General features: G+C 37.7%; 13 protein-coding genes across 13 annotated transcripts; 6 read left to right on the forward strand and 7 right to left on the reverse strand.

Moving 5' to 3' along the window:
• Window position 1: 1 nt before the first annotated feature.
• On the forward strand, window positions 2-844 carry M896_080190 (uncharacterized protein; the record flags this gene model as incomplete). The annotated part of the gene is made up of 1 exon (XM_014707841.1): window positions 2-844. The coding sequence occupies one exon, from the start codon at window positions 2-4 to the stop codon at window positions 842-844; it is 843 nt and encodes a 280-aa protein (XP_014563327.1).
• Window positions 845-1,049: 205 nt separating this feature from the next.
• On the forward strand, window positions 1,050-2,150 carry M896_080200 (uncharacterized protein; the record flags this gene model as incomplete). The annotated part of the gene is made up of 1 exon (XM_014707842.1): window positions 1,050-2,150. One exon carries the CDS (start codon window positions 1,050-1,052, stop codon window positions 2,148-2,150), a length of 1,101 nt encoding a protein of 366 aa, XP_014563328.1.
• A 150-nt stretch (window positions 2,151-2,300) lies between these two features.
• M896_080210 (uncharacterized protein) lies at window positions 2,301-4,484 on the forward strand (the record flags this gene model as incomplete). Its single annotated transcript, XM_014707843.1, has 1 exon — window positions 2,301-4,484. The coding sequence occupies one exon, from the start codon at window positions 2,301-2,303 to the stop codon at window positions 4,482-4,484; it is 2,184 nt and encodes a 727-aa protein (XP_014563329.1).
• A 106-nt stretch (window positions 4,485-4,590) lies between these two features.
• Window positions 4,591-5,679, reverse strand: M896_080220 (tRNA/rRNA cytosine-C5-methylase; the record flags this gene model as incomplete). The annotated part of the gene is made up of 1 exon (XM_014707844.1): window positions 4,591-5,679. The coding sequence occupies one exon, from the start codon at window positions 5,677-5,679 to the stop codon at window positions 4,591-4,593; it is 1,089 nt and encodes a 362-aa protein (XP_014563330.1).
• A 179-nt stretch (window positions 5,680-5,858) lies between these two features.
• Window positions 5,859-6,728, reverse strand: M896_080230 (RING-finger domain-containing ubiquitin ligase; the record flags this gene model as incomplete). Its single annotated transcript, XM_014707845.1, has 1 exon — window positions 5,859-6,728. One exon carries the CDS (start codon window positions 6,726-6,728, stop codon window positions 5,859-5,861), a length of 870 nt encoding a protein of 289 aa, XP_014563331.1.
• Window positions 6,729-6,889: 161 nt separating this feature from the next.
• M896_080240 (U2 snRNP/pre-mRNA association factor) lies at window positions 6,890-7,897 on the reverse strand (the record flags this gene model as incomplete). The annotated part of the gene is made up of 1 exon (XM_014707846.1): window positions 6,890-7,897. The coding sequence occupies one exon, from the start codon at window positions 7,895-7,897 to the stop codon at window positions 6,890-6,892; it is 1,008 nt and encodes a 335-aa protein (XP_014563332.1).
• A 162-nt stretch (window positions 7,898-8,059) lies between these two features.
• M896_080250 (separase) lies at window positions 8,060-10,432 on the forward strand (the record flags this gene model as incomplete). Its single annotated transcript, XM_014707847.1, has 1 exon — window positions 8,060-10,432. The coding sequence occupies one exon, from the start codon at window positions 8,060-8,062 to the stop codon at window positions 10,430-10,432; it is 2,373 nt and encodes a 790-aa protein (XP_014563333.1).
• A 28-nt stretch (window positions 10,433-10,460) lies between these two features.
• M896_080260 (uncharacterized protein) lies at window positions 10,461-10,781 on the forward strand (the record flags this gene model as incomplete). The annotated part of the gene is made up of 2 exons (XM_014707848.1): window positions 10,461-10,571; window positions 10,596-10,781. 2 exons carry the CDS (start codon window positions 10,461-10,463, stop codon window positions 10,779-10,781), a joined length of 297 nt encoding a protein of 98 aa, XP_014563334.1.
• A 121-nt stretch (window positions 10,782-10,902) lies between these two features.
• Window positions 10,903-11,718, reverse strand: M896_080270 (serine/threonine protein kinase; the record flags this gene model as incomplete). The annotated part of the gene is made up of 1 exon (XM_014707849.1): window positions 10,903-11,718. The coding sequence occupies one exon, from the start codon at window positions 11,716-11,718 to the stop codon at window positions 10,903-10,905; it is 816 nt and encodes a 271-aa protein (XP_014563335.1).
• A 45-nt stretch (window positions 11,719-11,763) lies between these two features.
• On the reverse strand, window positions 11,764-12,459 carry M896_080280 (uncharacterized protein; the record flags this gene model as incomplete). Its single annotated transcript, XM_014707850.1, has 1 exon — window positions 11,764-12,459. One exon carries the CDS (start codon window positions 12,457-12,459, stop codon window positions 11,764-11,766), a length of 696 nt encoding a protein of 231 aa, XP_014563336.1.
• A 125-nt stretch (window positions 12,460-12,584) lies between these two features.
• On the forward strand, window positions 12,585-13,700 carry M896_080290 (RNA exonuclease; the record flags this gene model as incomplete). Its single annotated transcript, XM_014707851.1, has 1 exon — window positions 12,585-13,700. One exon carries the CDS (start codon window positions 12,585-12,587, stop codon window positions 13,698-13,700), a length of 1,116 nt encoding a protein of 371 aa, XP_014563337.1.
• A 67-nt stretch (window positions 13,701-13,767) lies between these two features.
• Window positions 13,768-16,698, reverse strand: M896_080300 (chromosome segregation ATPase; the record flags this gene model as incomplete). The annotated part of the gene is made up of 1 exon (XM_014707852.1): window positions 13,768-16,698. One exon carries the CDS (start codon window positions 16,696-16,698, stop codon window positions 13,768-13,770), a length of 2,931 nt encoding a protein of 976 aa, XP_014563338.1.
• A 133-nt stretch (window positions 16,699-16,831) lies between these two features.
• M896_080310 (uncharacterized protein) lies at window positions 16,832-17,473 on the reverse strand (the record flags this gene model as incomplete). Its single annotated transcript, XM_014707853.1, has 1 exon — window positions 16,832-17,473. One exon carries the CDS (start codon window positions 17,471-17,473, stop codon window positions 16,832-16,834), a length of 642 nt encoding a protein of 213 aa, XP_014563339.1.
• Window positions 17,474-17,661: the final 188 nt, after the last annotated feature.

The raw sequence follows: 17,661 nt of genomic DNA on the forward strand, positions 1-17,661 counted from the left end.
CATGAAAAGCTTTGATTCGATTATGCCTATTGATTGCCTATGCATTGTAGATGATATACTGATTGCAGGAGGATATCAGTTTACTGAGGCGAGTAGATCTGGAGGAGTATACTTGTATGATATATATAGTATGCAAATCAAGAACGAATTTGAAACGACAGGGATTCTTGATTGTAAGAAGAACGAAGAGATGGTGTTTTTTGCAGGATGTGAGGAGTTTGGAGCGATATGTCTTAAAAACAGTGCTATTGATAAAATATGCACTCCAGCGATTAATACATACGTTTGTGTTAATTCTAGCAGTGTTTTTGTTTGTGATATTATGGGGCATATAAGGCAGTTTGAAGGATATGGACTAGTCAATTCCAGAGACACTATAATAGGTGAGGAGCCTATATGGGTGGTTGAAGCGTATGGAGATAGCATTGCATGCGGATCTGAAGATGGAATGCTGAGATTTATTGACACCAGGAGCTGGAGCGTACACCAGGAAATAAAAAGAAAGTCAGGTGTAACATCAATATATCATACTGAGAATTATACATATGTGGGGTCGTATGACGAGCATATTGAGATTGTTGATAGGAGGAAATATGATATAATAGAGAGGAAGTATGTTGGAGGGGGTGTGTGGAGGATTTGCTATTTTGATGGGAAGTACTTTGTTGCATGTATGTATGAAGGATTAAAGGTTTATGGAGATGACTTTAGTTTGTTAAAGCATTATGCAACAGAGTCGATTGCATACGGATTGGCATTATCTCACGATATGGTTGCATTTGCATCGTTTTATGACAAGAAGATCCACAAGATTGAGTTTGAAGATATAAAGAGCATTGATTGATTGAAATTAATGTTGGATTATTAATTGGTTGAGGTTTTCTTTTGAAGATATGAGATGTTGGTTGGATTATTGATTGTTTAAGGTTTGAATATATCAAGAGTTTATGTATTAATTGGTTGAAATTAATGCTCGTATCTGGACATGAAAGATACAAGGAAATGTTGTGATGGATAGTTGAATAAAAAAGTTGATTTGTTTACCCTCAATGAAGGTAAACATTCAGCACCTGAAGAATAAATTTGTTGTAGAGATTGATGACCTAGATATTACGATTGAAGACTTGAAGAAGAAGTTGGAGGGTGTGATGGCTGAATCAGTCAGGATACCTGCTGCTGATCAGGCATTGATATTTGAACGCGAGAAGATGGACGATGGCAAGAAGCTTTCGGATTATGTCAAAGGTGTGAAAGACGAGATCAAATTATTTGTTATTAAGCAACAAAGGAATACCAATCCAATATCAAAGCCTGTAGGAAGTTCTAATCAAGAGAGCAATAACCAAGCACAGTCGACACCAAATCCGTATCTCAGCAGTAATCAGCCAATGGGTAATCCATATGCGATGTACGGACAGCAGATGCCTCCCTATGGCTATGGATCACCACAGCCAATGTACGGACAGATGCCTTATGGATACGGCTCTCCACAACCAATGTATGGACAGATGCCTCCCTACGGCTATGGATCACCACAGCCAATGTACGGACAGATGCCTTATGGATACGGCTCTCCACAGAATGATGGATACAACAACGAAGCATTTTCGAATGCCATGATGCAGCAAATGGAGCAAATGTTAAACAGCCCGGAGCTTTTAGATCAAGTGCTGAGCCTTCAGAATCCAAACATGACCCCTGAACAAAAGGAAAATCATAAGAAGCTATTGAAAGATGCTTTGAATATGATGAAAGCAAATCCAGGACTTTTCCAGCAAGCATTTTCACCTGAGAATGTGAATATGGCAATGAATACAATGGGTATGGGGCAAGGAGGAATGCATCCGCCGTATCCACCTGCACCAATGGGTGGTTATGATCCAAGACAACTCAGTGCAAGATTCTCTTGGAGATATGGAGGATATCAATCGCCTGTGTATGGAGGGCCACGACCTGAGCAACAACCACAGCAAATTGATGAACAGGCATACTTGGTATCGTTGGAACAGTTGAAATCAATGGGTTTTGAGGAAGAAGAGGCAACAGATGCATTGAAGAAGGCAAAGGGAGATATAAACAGAGCATTGGACATACTTCATGAGGAGAGGAAGAAAAACAGCCAAAACAACGGATCGTATTCAAAAAAATAAATGTTTCATTACATAATATATACTCGAAATATACATATACTCTTTGTCTGTTTATTTATTCTCAGCATGTACAAATTGATTATGGCTTTAACCTTATGTAATTAATAATGACAGTGTAATTCAACAAAATGTAATTTTTCATGCGTCCCCATGATATTAAATGGTCTTGCAGGTATTCTGAACATATACATGTTTCTTACTGGTGTGTTCAAGGCATCTGAGCCACCAAGTCAGATATCAACAGAAGCGGTTTCGAACAGTAAATACACAAAGGTGATATATTTATTGCTTGATGGACTTAGGTTTGATTCCACAGTTGAAGTTAATAAGGAGGGATGCATATTCAACAAGATGCAGCATTTGAACTCAATCAAAACAAAGTATCATGCACTGAGTGTTAGTGGAATGCCGACAGAAACAAGTGCTAGAGTTATTGGATTAACCACAGGTGCGCCTAGCAACTTCTTGACAAGCATTATTGCCATACAAGGGACAACCATTAGCAAAGACAACATGGTTGATCAGCTGCTTAGAGACGGGAAATCATGCGTGTTCTTTGGAGATTGTCAGTGGACAAAGTATTTTCCAGTACTGAAGTCGTGGCCTCATTTTACAATAGACCCATATGGTAGACATGAATTACGAGCACAAGAAAACATGCTAATTGAAAAGATTGTGGAGAGTGTGAATAGCTATGATGTTATGATTGCACACCTGATAAACCTTGACTCTTATGGGCACATATACGAAACTATCCATCATGAGAGGATGCAGAATGAAATAGAAATATATGATAAGCTCATATATGACATATATCAGAAAATGTCTTCAGACACATTGTTGGTTGTGTGTAGTGATCATGGCGTTGATGACAATGGTGCCCATGGAGGAGTATCTACATTGGAAATGGCTTCTGTTGCGATCTTCATATCCAAAGATGACAGGTTTACAAACACATTGCCTCTGGAAGGCGTTGCTAAAGATGCTAGAAAAAGATGCATATCAAAGACATATGATGATGAACAGAATGTTATTAAAAGCACAGATTCATATCCAATAATACATCAGGACGATATTCTGCCAACAATGTGTTATCTGATGGGAATTCCAATTCCAAGTCTTTCTGGAGGCAACTTTGTTCATGAGTTAGTTTCTGAGACTGAAGCATACAGGAAATATGCACAACAGAAGTATGATCTCCTTGGAATTCCATTCAAAGTAGACACAAGTGACCGAGATGAGCTTTTGCACTTGAATTACATGCTTAGCGAAAGCGTACTAAAAAAGCTTGCAGGGAGAAATTACACAAGGCTAGGTCTATCAGTAGCCCTGTCAATAGGGATTGCAATTGCTATGCTATTCAAGTTGTCAAAATCGAAGTTTGGTAAACTCCAGATTGCATTAGCATTTGTGCTTGTGATGACTGCACACTCTGTTTTTTCGATCATTCATGAAGATTATCTCTGGGCAGTATTGTTTCTGATTTCTAATCCATCGATTAAGAATCTACTTGGCACGATGATGTTCTTGCAGATTGCACGTCCAGGATCAAGTATGAATGCATTTTATGTACTTGTTGTTGAGAGGGTTAAGCTTTGTCCGTTCTTCAATGGAAATTGGCTATTTATTGTTGAACTACTTCTTTTTGCAATGATTAATAATAAGAAGCATCTTGAAGTTTCGTTAGAATACATTTATAACAGTGTTACAATGGTATTTAATAAGCACCCGCAGATAATCATCTCATTTATGAAGTACTTTTTACACGGTAGTCTAGAAAATGCAGAATGGAGACTGTGCTTACTTATACAGTATCCCTGTATTGACAGTCTACTTGCATTGATTCTCAGACCAATGGAATCGGTGTACCTGATATACATACTTAGGAATCTTGATATATGTAACAACCCTGAAACATACTTCTCACTGACAAACATGGCATTCTTCTCTTCCGGATTGTGTAAACTATTGCAATCCATTAACTACAGCGTGTTCTTTACATTTTCTGACAGATTTGTCACCATTCCAGCAGTTATAATAGCATTTTATTACTTCATGTATCCAAGACTTAGAGCGATCTTGTTGATTAAGAATAACGAAAGACTCAAAAAAGCAAATGAAAATCATAATAATACGACTTTTGAAGATCTCGTCAATGTCGTGATATCATTTTCCAGTATCAATATCTTGCTTGTTATGTGGTCTGGATACGCAATCAGCGATTCTCTTTCATTCTACAAGTTTTTAGGTGTTAGAGCGTTTTTTGAATATCTATACTATTTATGTGATATTACCTTGTTTTTTATATTCAGGATAATTAAAGCAAAGCTATGAATAATACATATTATATTCTTGTATTTATTAATAACACATCATCATGCATCTGGAAAAAATATGTGTTCGCATAAAACATAAATAATTATGCAATATTAAACTCATCTTAATCTCTTCTGATGAATGATGCTATGAAAAACCCTGTTGCGCCATCAGTATCTTTCTTGCATCTTATAATGTATTTGCTTACTGGGGATTCAGAAACTGTATTCTGTGGCCAAAACTTGCTTATATCTTCTAGTTGATACTTTGAGTCCTTGAGAGCTTCCTCTACAACATCTTCCCCCTCTTCCTTGTGCTCAGAGCATACTGAATACACAAGCCGCTTAGGATTGAACTGTAATGCATGCTTGACCATGTATATCTGGAATTGCTTCAGTTTACCAACTCGTTCTAAATCCATCTTGTAGTTCAAGTGCATTCCAGATCCAGAACAGCTTGGATCGCATAAAATATACTCAACATCCTTAAAGTCATCAGGCACAGACTGTAGAAAATCTCCTTCAATCACTTCTGTATTTCCAACCCCAAGCTTTTCAAGCTGTGTTCTAAGTATCTTTGCCCTCGACTCATCTTTCTCAAAGGCATGTATCTTGCCAGTGTTCTTCATGATCATTGAAAGATGAGATGTCTTATTTCCAGGTGCTGAACATGTGTCTATCACAACAGATCCTTCATCTGGATTCAGTATTAATGCTGGTAAGCATGATGATATGTTTTGTATCACTATCTTTCCTTGATTGTATGCTTCATCTCCATTTAATACTTCCGGATTCATAACCTTGAAAACACCATCAAGAGGCGTTTTTTCATATACAAACGCACTCATGTCATTTTCACAACCACCTCTCAACGTATTAATTCGTACAAACACTGGTTGTCTTGTAAACTTCAGCTTAACTCCTCCCATCAGCTCAATGAACTTCCTTTTCATTCTTGCATTCTTCAACTTCCCATCAAGTATCTGGTAGCATCTCACCACTGCCATCTCAAGATCCTCGTTCATATAATTACTTTTCTTGACAATCTTAAGCAGCAACTCGTAGTTCTCAACAACCATGTGCACAAGCCTGTGATACATCTTCGGGTCTTTCTCTTTGTACACTGCTTTTCTTAACGCGATCTTTCCGTCCAGAATCTGCCTTATCATCTCCACACACTTATTATCAAATTTCTGCTTCGCATTCCCTCCCATTTACACTAGGATGATCACATTCAGTTATTAAATAAAATTTCGGCATTACTCATATTCAATTCATAAACATTCAACAACTCATAAACATCCGATGATTCATTTTAACCATTTAATACATACTTCATAAACCTTCAAAATCATATCAAGAACAACAAACCATTCATTGAATAAATATATAACTACACAACTGTTCTGCACACAGGGCACTTGTTAGAATGACTGAGGAGCCATTTGTCAACACACTTCATATGAAACTTGTGCTCGCATGGCAATTCTCGCAGCTTCTGCTTTCTTGCAAAGTTACACATGCATATCGTACATTCTTGTGTTTCATCAATTGCTCTTGCCTTTACAATCGTACTCTTATTGAGAGATTCCTTGGTGGCTGTCATAGGCATCTCTGAAGATCCATCAAGTATGTCAAAGTTGATCTGTATTTCATAAATAACTCCTCCCCTAGGCATTTCATTCGGAGAGAGAAACAGAACATGAACCTCATGAGTAGGTGTTGATGACAATTCGTTAGTATTCTCTAAATTATTTGCTGTACTTCCTTCTGTATCATTACTCTGTTCATTAGCAGATCCAGTGATTAATGGAGATCGTCCATTACCTGTAACAACAACAGAGGTCCTCAGAACAAATGGATTTCTAATATTTGAATATTCTTGTGCATTTGCATTATCTGCAGATCGTGTATTTTGTCTACGCCCTCTTGCTCTGCCCAACTCTCTTTCCGCTACATTGATTATCCTGTTGCATCTGTTAATTATTTCACGCTCCTCAGCATTTGGTGCATTGCCACTCAAGGGTATATTCCTCCTGGAACTTACTGTGTTCGCAGTAGCGCTCTCATTTGCACTTGCTCTATTCTCTGAATTATTCTCCACTCTACCACGTATAAGATCAGATAATCTACTTCTCAGTCTATCAACAAAAGCTCCGCTGTGCACAGAACTTCCATCTACAGAATCCATCCGTCCTTCCAAAAATCTTAGCATTGATCTCATTATATCTATAAAATTGTTGTTCCCTTCTCTCCTTGCCATAGGGCCAGCACCAAGACTCCATTTATTTCATTTGTCATCTCGAAAAATCTAGAAAATCGATGCATTGCCTGGAAATGCTCCAATTAAGGCACATGATCAATCATCCAAACAATATGCATAAACAACATAAATAACTCATGCTGCTATTCAAACTAATAAATTCACACTGGAAACTCTTCAGACGACATCTCTGCACGGATTCGTCTTCCTCCAAAAAACCTGCCATTCAGAATCTCAAACGAATGTCTCGCCTCTTCTTCAGAAGAATACAAACAATAAACAGCCACATCAGGTATCTTAACAACCATAAACTTGACAACACTCCCATATTTCTTCATTTCTGCATGCATCTCCTGTTCAAACTCATCATCTGCTTCTTCATAATTTATCAAATTCCTTAAAATAACCATTCGTCCTCTACTAAATAGCATACTTTCGATCCTTGTCTTGATTTCAAACACCCTTTTTGGAATTTCAGAGTGATGTACACACTCAGGCATCTCCATCTTAATCACTGTTGGACCAATCTTTAGCTTCATACCATATATTCCAATCTTGTTTGTGTATCCAAGAGCTTTTCTTGCATCTGCAGCATTCGTAAACTTGACATATGCGTATCCTTTATGCACAAACCATGAATCATACAAAAACCTGACTGAATCAACCTTCCCTATCTTTGAAAATATTTCCTCGAGATGCGCTTCCTCTACTTCCTGGCTAACATTCGATACATATATAATGCGTTTATCTGGACTTCTTATTTCATGCGGAATTTCAGACGGAAAAGAAGAAGTTCTGCCAGCTTTGAGCACTTTTCCATCAACTATCATTCCAGTCATCTCTTCCATGCACAGGTATGCTGCATGTGGATTGTCAAAGTCTACAAATACACACTCCTTGCTGCTGATGTAGTTTATTAAAAATCGTCCAAATACATTCAAAATGTCCATAATGGTGCTTTTTGAGCATGTTACATTTCCTATGTATACCTTGTTTAGCAAAGACATATCGAACCTCGACTCTGTGTGCATTGTTTCGGAACTAATTACCCATTTGTTGTACTTACATACTTCAGAATACACCGTGTGCATTAAGTGTATGCCATGCTTCTTGGAATCAGCGATACTTTCAAGCAATTTAACAAGTTGTTCATCTACAAACTGTATCATCGGGGTATGATTAATTCTGCATTACCCATGTGTATTCAAGATATGTTTCATATTCTGTATTTTCATGCACATGTTTTTTAAAAGTATTACCTATTGTTAGTATAAACGAATTGTTACTTTATGCACATAATACATAAATTCATTGTAATTGAATACCTTTGCATGGAGTCCGTAGAGAATAGAACAGAGTTTATCAGGAAACTTAGATATAAAGGTAGCGGTCTACCATGTAAGCGCACGTGCATGCAACGAGGCTCAGTAGGAATAAAAATTGTCAACCAGATCCTGAAATTTCCATCACGAGAATCTGCATGCTTTGCACTTGAAATAATTAAATGCCTGTATGTATATGAGCCAATGCTTGGGACTCCGAAGTATTCTCTGGATAAAGCATTGGTAAGTCTTTGCGATAAGGTGTTTGTAAATGAAGTATATGAGGAGATAGAAAGAAGGATTAAAATGCATATCTTAAACATGGAAAAAAGTGGCAATGTAGAACAGAGAAACGAGATTGATATCACTCCTGAGATGTGCTATGGAGATATGCTGTTTGATGAAGTTCTTGTTGGATACTTCATCATCAAATACAGGAAATACGGTGTTTTTTACACGAAGGTTATTGATTTGATTGATAGAGTCAATCCAAGGTTAAGAGCAAAAGCAATCAGGGGTTTTGACGGATTGGCTCAAATAGAAGCAATACACGGATTTGAAGCAGAATTGGAAAGGCTTGCAGATGCATTGAAGCATGAATGCCATAAACCAGTATTAATGCAAAAGAAGAACCGTTTATTTATTGAAGATGAGTGTGAATGTGTAAGGCAAAATTATCTTTTGGTTTCATGCTTCTATGATATTCCAGAGACAATTACTGTGCCTTATTATGATTTGAGAAAGAACTTTCGGATTGAATGTTTTGCATACATTGAGTGCTGGAATGGATTTGTACAAGATAATGAGCTTGTTGGGCTTGATGGAAACAAAGATGTATCGTTGTTGAAAACCCAGTGCTTTGAAATGTGTATGAGAAGAACATATGATCTAAAACTGATAGATGAAGTGATTGTAAAGACAGTATCATTTGAGAGGATGTTTCTGGAAGGATATGCAAATGTTGTAAGACAAAAGCACCTAATTGCAAAAGCAAAGTTCAAAGAAGTTCTGGAAGTGATTGTTAGGCTTGGGATGGCATGTGTGCCTGAGATTCTTTTCCATGTGTATGATTTTCTGTCTCTATCGCATATGTATTGTGGAGAATACTTTGAGTGTATTTTTTATCTGAGTAAGGGGATTGAATTGGCACATAGACACCGCGTTGGCTTTATAGCAACATACTTTTTGAATTGCAGATTTGCCGCAGAACGAATAGCAGGGATGAGTGGGCCAGCACCGAAGGTTCGATTTGATTTATGGAGAGGTGTTCATAAGATTGAGGATGTGATACTGGACGAAGGATTTGTAAGAAGTAATAGAATATGTGCAAGTGTAGCTCTTTCAAATGAGATAAGCAGCTTAAGGGAGCTCAGAACAATCGAAAAGTTTGAAGCATTCAAGCCAAGCATGCTTTTAGGAAGTATAGAAAAGGCATTATTAGTATTTACAGGATATTATGTTATTTCACTTTATTGTATTGATCGAGATTTGTATGCGAATGACTTCAGAAAGATTTTCAAGGTTTTTGATGACTTTACTAGTGCTAATGAAAGGATTAATGAGATACTTAGTAGATCAAGGTGTATTTTAAAAGAAAATATGAATGGATCCGTTGATAAAGGAAGATGGTGGGCAGAAAGGATGAAGATGGATGTAGAGCTTGGCGATGTTTTATCTGATGTTTGCAGAGGGTTTAATGAGATTGAAACTGGAGATAGGGTGATTCTCGTGCTAGATGAAACAACAACAGAGTTTCCATTTGAATCAATGTCTATTTTCAAATCCAAGGTTGTTTACCGAGTTCCTTCTCTGGAATACTTTGAGAAGTGGTTTGAGATGCATCCAAAGAAACTAACTACTGTAGATTCAAGCGAAAGATCTATGTTTTATGTGTTGGATCCAGATAATAATCTACAGAAGACACGAGAGCGCATTTCAAAAGGTTTAAGTGCACTGGGTATTACAAACGGAGTGTGTGGAAGAAGCTTATCTAATAAAGAATGCAAGACAGTAAGTGAGTATAGCACATTATTGTATTTTGGCCATGGAAGTGGATCAAAGCATTTACGAATCCATGGAGATGGTAAAAACATGCTTTTATTTGGATGCAACAGTGCAAGACTTCTGTGTATGAAGAACTACAAGAGAAGTGGATTTCTAATGAAACATTTGAGCAAAAACTCAACAGTGATGGGATGTTTGTGGGAGGTTACTGATAAGGACATAGATGTTTTCAGTATGAAGGTTGTTGAAAGACTGATGAGAGGTGAGGAGTGCCTTGGGATGCTAGCATCGATGTTCAGGGATGAGTTTAAGATGAAGTATTTGAATGGTGCTTCCGTTGTTGTTTATGGGCTGCCAAGAAGACAGCTACTTAGATGATGTATTGTGTATTTTGTTGTATCCTGAAATGAACTGGTATCGTGTAGAGAATTCATGTGTGAAGTTAACAGTTAAAGTAAAGCCAAATGCAAAGGTAACAGGAGTCAAAGAGGTTACAGACGATGAGCTTATTTTAAATGTAAGGAGACTTGGATAATTTCAGATAAGTGCACCAGCAGTAGATAACAAAGCAAACAAGGAGTTGATTGCATTTATGAGTAAATCTTTTAAGGTTCCAAAAAGCTCAGTAAAGATCACATGTGGAAGCAATACAACAAGCAAATTAGTGGTGATAAGTGGCTTGGATGAATGTATAGAAACAATAGAAGAATTTGTCTGCAGTAGTTAGCTACTTATTGGCGTACTTAAATCCTCAACAATAGATCAGCAAGATTTGAATAGATAGGCACTAGACAGCAAAATATAGATGTATCATTAACAGGATTTATTCAATAAAAAGAATTTGGTTATCAGTTTGGTCTTCCACAGTGTTTTATGATGAATGGATGATTCAATGCTTCGTTTAGCTCCATTCTGTCGTTTGGATTCAACACAAGAAGCCTAGCTATGAAATCAGAAGCATTTGGGCTAATTGTTTCAGGAATGATGTACTTCAATGAGTTGATCCTTTTATATGCCTCTCTCATGTTTCTATTTTTACTTTCAAATGGTGTCTTTCCGGTTAAAAACTCGTATGTAAGTATTCCCAGGCACCATAAATCTATTCCTGAGTTGTGTATATCATTGTTAACCATTTCAGGTGCAAGGTATTCCATGGTGCCACAGAACGTCATTCGGCGTTTGTCTGCATTGTAAACTGCCCATCCAAAGTCTGCTATTTTCAGCTGATCGTCTGCTCCAAGCAGTAGGTTTTCAGGTTTGATGTCTCTGTGTATTACATTACATTCTCTCATGTAAATCAGTGCCTGGACAACCTGTTTGATATATATAGATGTTTCTTTTTCTCCAAACTTGCCTCCCTTTTCACTTAGAAACTTGAAAAACTCTCCCTTTCCTGCATACTCCAAAATCAAGTATATGTTTTCCTTATCATAGAAGTGACCGTACATCCTCAGAATGTTGGGATGTTTCAGATTTGAATGTATCTCTATCTCTCTTCGGATTTGTCTTGCTGTCTCAGGCGTTTGTATTACACTAATCGGGATGATCTTCAATGCAACAATGTGTCCTTTTGTCTTTTCTCTTGCAAGCCAGACCTGTCCAAACTTTCCACGTCCAAGCAGTCTTCCTATTTCAAAGTCATCTAGCGTTTGATTCTCAACCATACGGCGCCTAAAGGGATTGCCAAACTCAAATATTTGTATTGAGATTTATGCATTCAGAAGCGCATTGAGAACGACTGGAATAATTGCACCTGTAGGTGGTCTCTTTATGCTATATTTCTCCCTGATCCTTTTGATACTGACTTCAGATGCAATTGCTTCTTTTTCTGTCATGCACACGAGAATGCTATCCAGTGCACAACAAAATATCAAACACACCACCAATGCTTCTGCCTTGTAGTCATCTTCATTTCCATTCACCAAATACAGCTTGATATAATTTATCAACTCAACTCTCACATTGTAATCACACATTGTTATCTTGTTAAATATCATGTTTTTGCTTCCAACTTTGCATATGCGCTTTTCCTCAAGGCTCTTATAAACCCTTCGTCGGACATTCTTCATATGAATGCTTCCTCCCCTTTTTTCTCCATTCAGTCTGTACATGAGCTCGTCCGGAGGAAGCTGTGCCATGTATATCTTGCCCATGGCTTCCTGCAAAAGAGGATTACCCACTGGCTGGGCTTTTCCAACAACCTTGCCCTCAACCAGCTCTATGGATTTTCTAAGTGCAAGATCAACTATTATGCATGCTCGGAGAGACAGCGAAACTCGATTGCACAGAAACTTTATTTCGTTTCTTGTTCTCAGAAGAATCACCAATTGCTCGCACAACACCAGACTACAGCGATCTGATGTGCTTTGTGCATGGTCTCGCCTACGTGTGGATATTTCTTCCATACAGGGCCTGCTTGCAATCATTATTGGTATTGAATGTTTGGAGAGTATGATTCATGTGATGCATCTGATACATAAATATCCAACATTATTGAGTATTTGAAAACATTCTTACAGCCCTGAGGTGGATGGCACAGAAGAAAGTGCTCAGAAGATTAATGGTTCAAGATATCCAAAGAATTCTTTTGTGGATATTCAATTCATGCAAGAGACCGTCATTCATGCCCTTGAAAGCATCAGAACAGCCTACAGCAGCAATCATAGTGAAGATGAAAGACGCATCTACAAGCATAGAAAAACTTATATCGAAGCTTAGAATAAGGAGTTCTGTACTGATCAATGAAAGGATTCCTTTTGAAATGTTATTTGAGTGCATGCTGAGAGATGGTAGGTATGAAAATATCAACCCTTCTCTAGATTATGTGTCTGTTGAGAACCTGAATCTTGTTCCAATGGCAGACTTCAGAACAGTTCAGTACTCTGGAGTATTTGTACCAAACAAAACACCTCGAATAGAAGTTGATATGAACAAATACAACGAATCTCAGCAGATTTCTGTGCATGACATCCTTGCACTGGATGTAGAAAAGGTCAAAACAAGCCAAGGAAAAGAACTCGGACGTGTCTCACTTGTTGATAGCAATGGAAGAGTGGTGTATGACAAGATAATCAAACCAAGGAGCGATGTTATCGACTATTTGACAAAATACAGTGGACTAACAAAAGAGATAGTGGATGAAGGCATAGATGCAGAAATATGCAAAGATGAGGTGCTTAGACTAATTGGAGCCAATACGGTTATTATTGGGCATGGGATCGAAAACGATCTGGAGTCCTTACAGCTGTATCACGACAAAATAATAGACACTGCACATTTATTTTCAAGCCCAGAAGGAAGGAAAATATCATTAGATGAACTTTCGAAAAAATACCTTAAAAAATCAATTCACAACAGTACACACGACTCCACAGTAGACGCACTCACGTGCCTTAAACTCCTATCAATCAAGATCCAACACATCCTTACACTTTTAAATCCACAAACTCCAAGCATTGATATAAATGCAAGAATTTGCAATATGCATATAGAAGATCTCTCTGATGATGTAGGAAAAGGTGTGCTTGGTATGGTTGCTGCAGATTGTAAAGGTATTGAAAGATGCATGAGCATCCACAAAAAACGAAAAGATATACTATGGATGCTTACCTATGAGATAGGCAGTAAAACATATATCAGCTTCTAATCCATTATGCATGTTTTTGTACATTTTTAAATCTCGAATAAACTGTTTGAGATAATCTGATTCGTATTCACGTACGGTCGCTTGGCTTCTCCAGCACCACTACGTCACAAAACTCCTCAAATAGGTCTTCAGTCCCTAAAGGCGTAATAAGAATCCCTTGAAACCCTTGATCCTTGAAAAACTGCAATAGAAGCTTAATAATATGCTTTCTATTCAAATTATCCATGAATACATCAAATTCATCAAGTATCTTAACCGGGCATGGCAAAGATACCCATAATGATAGCAACAGGCAAACACCTGCATATGATCTCTCTCCTCCAGAAAGCATGCTTCTTCCTCCACATTCCTTGTTTCCATGGACTTTCATTCTGATTTCCAAGGTTCTTTTCTCATGATCAAATTCAAGACACCCTTCATATCCTCGATTCTTGGTTGTTCTGGCGAATTCCTCAGATGCATTTTTTGCTATTGTACTTCTAATCAGATTCCTTTTGGCTACTCTTGATTGTATATCATTAATAATACCATTAATCTTCTCTTCACATTCATCAATCAAGCAGGCTTTCTTCTTCTTCATCTTTCTTAGACTCTCAAGTGACTTTTGTACATCGCACTCATCCCTTGAACTTTCGCACATCTCAACTTGTGCTTTTAAACCAGATATTTGTTCTATAATGTCACTTTCTGGTCTTACTGTTAAGATTTCATTCGTTCCATTGCTTTTCAGCATTATCACTTCTTGTTCATACGCTTCTTTCTCTTTTTTGTACTTTTCATTCAGAACATGCACATCTTCTTTGCATGCATTTCTTCGCATCTTAGTAGCATCCACTTCACTTACTTGCTTGTCTATCATCTGTTTTAGTTCCATTGTGTTCATCCTTTTCCACTTACGGACAGTCTCATCTTCTCTCATTAGACTTTCAATCTCATTTCGTATTCCATCCCGCTTTTTTTCAAGTAGATTCATTTGATTTTCTAAACAGCTTATTTCTTCATAAAGTCCATCCTCACGCACAACTTCCAGTTGTATCTCATACATCCTCTTGGCATTTTCAATCTCAATCTTTAGTGCATTTCCTCGTCTTTTGCATATCTCTATCATCTCACTTGTTCTTGCCACCTCTTCTTCAGCTATCTTTAACTTCACCTTGACCTCTCCTTCCTTATGCATTTCTAGTCTCCGAAGCTCTTCCTTACATCTTTCAAGTCGTTCCTGTGTGTTCTCAAAATACAACTTATCAACTCCTCTTGTAACAAAGTCAGACAACCCTCCCCCAACCATCTTTATCTTATCTCCTTCCTTAGTGTATGCACACTCAACAAACATTGGTCTTGATCTTATTACCTCATATGCATTCTTTCGACTCTCAATCAGAATCGTTTGCTCGACCGACTGTGTTATTATTAGGTGATTCATCACCAATGGCTCATCTATCCTCAGAACATCAAGCAGTGTCTTGTACTTCATATTCGATTTGTATTCTAAAACCTTTTCTACTTTTGATGATGGCATAGAAATTGGAAAGCTAACCCTATGCTTCCTGAAAATATTCAACAAGATTTCCTTATCTTTCTTATCCGTTGTAATGAATGTCGTCAAGGTATTGTTGAGGATAATACTGGCTGCTTTCGCCCACATTGGCTCTTTAAGTTTTATTCTTAATCCAATAGGCCCAATTACTTTCTGATTAAATTTTGTTCTGGAGATCTCAGCAAGTAGTTCCTTAGTTCCTGGGCCAAAAAAACTTTCTCGATCACTTCTTGAATAAAATTCAATATGCTTTCGTAGCTGAAACATCTTTGCATTCCTTTCATTCTTCATATCTTCTTCAATAACCGCTATCTTCTTGCATTCTTCATACTTCTCCAGGATTGCTTCCATTGAGTCTTCTAGATTCCTTTGTTCAATCATAAGTTCAGAATATTTAGATTCAAGCTGAGGACATTCATTCTGAACCACTCCATTCTGCTTTTCAAAGTCAGAAACTATCTTGGTTTTAAACTCCTTTGCTGCATTCATCTCTTCGTAATCGTTACAAATCTCTCTGTCCTTTGCTCGGAGCCTTGCAAGAGCATCTGCAATCTCTTCCTTTCTTTTATCTGCCAGTTTCTTCTTTTCTGCATCTTCATTTTCAATTTCAACTATCATTGCCCGTGCTTCCATAATAGAATGCTCAAGTACGCCAATAGTATTTGCATACTCTTCAAGCTCATGTTGCTTCTCAACAACCTTTTGATAGAGCTCCTCAGTGACTTTCTTTTTTTGAGCTATTCGCGCCCATTCAATTTCATCCTCCATTGTCTTAATTAAATTCTCTATTTCCCTTGAATTCTTGACAATGCTCAAATATCTTTCCTCTTCATCGATCTTGTTTGATATCTCTTCAAGCTCACGCTTCGCATCTTCAAGAGTTTTTCGTATCGAGTCAGTCTTTGTAGTAGACTCTTCATTCAATCTACAGACCTCATCAATCTCCGTTCCTCTCATAAAAAGCTCATACAATAATTCAGGCTGCATCACATTCAAAAACCTTTTTGCATGATCCTGTGTAAGGAAGCTCAATGGATTTTCAAACCTTAATGAAAAAAAATCAAGCAAAAGCTCAAGATCTTCCCTCCTGACAGACCAGACCTTACGATCATCATTCATAATACTCATAGACGTAGATCGAATCCCAATACGCTTCTCAATCCTAATCCTCTGTCCAAAAAAATCCTTTTTGAATCCTTTAGTATTATCAAGCACAATTCTCACTATTGCATTCGTTTCGTTATTCTTTATCAGCTCTTTGATGCTGTTTCCACGCTCAAGATGCTGTGCTCGTTGTCCAAGCACTATTCCAACTGCCGCCATTACTGCACTCTTTCCTGCACCATTGCGTCCAGAAATCACAGTCAAAGGCTTCTCAAACTTAATCAACAGATGATCATGGCACATAAACCGCACAAGCTCAATTGACACAATCAATCTCCTGCATCTCGCATCATCCATTTTATGGCCATCTGAATTATCACCAAAAACCTTCGAAACTGCATCACAATCTGATACAGTCGTTACATATAGCAAGATCAATCGTTAAAACTAGGATTTAATGGCATGTGTAATGTTGATTATTACTAAAATATTAACGAGCCTTGCCTGCCTTCTTAATTAAAAAACCACGAGAGCGGAGTGCTGCTCCAGGTGCTTCTGTACTTGGAGTCTCACCATTCTGTTTTTGATCAGTATTTGGCGTAGTGCTGCCACTCTCTTGACCTGTAGACTGGCTGTTATCTGTGCTTTCATTTTCAGACGGTGTGGTGCTGTTCTCTTCACCTTCTGTGGTTGGTTGGTTAACACTGTCACTATTTGGACCATAATCCTCGACTAGATTCTCTCCGTTTACAACAAAGTAGTTTGTGTTTGAATCTGGTGTCATGTTTACTTGTTGGTTAAATAAACTGATGATAGGAGCAGGTGCTTGGTCAATCCTATTACGGTCAACAAAGACAGTTGTTGATAGTGCTGGCGACAAGTTGGGATTCATCTTCTTGATCTCAGTCTTCGTCTCTGAGGCCTTGAACCCATTAGTATTCTCAAGTGTACTGACCTGATGGTCTTCTGTGCTATTAGTCTCGGAATTCACTTCTTCCTCAGGCTTTGGTACTTCTTCAGTGCCTTCATTATCTGTAGTTGTGCTTGGGTTTGTGTTTTGACCAGTCGTAGTATCGGTGCAAGCAGCCTTTAAAAGATAGTACATGGCAATCTTGAATATAATGCTCTTCATTGCTTTGGAAGATGCAAAGTGTGTTTTATATACTTTTTCTCTTACACATTGTTTTACAATCCACCATTCGTTGCCTATATCCTAAAACACATCGGCACATTGCATTTTTGCAGTTTTGAGATCACTGGTTGATGTTTATTTACATATATAACAATCAGGTACTACTGTTTACATCCGTGTGCTGAAAC

This window comes from Ordospora colligata (assembly GCF_000803265.1).
Source record: "Ordospora colligata OC4 chromosome Unknown contig_08, whole genome shotgun sequence".
NCBI classification, from domain to species: Eukaryota; Fungi; Microsporidia; family Ordosporidae; genus Ordospora; species Ordospora colligata.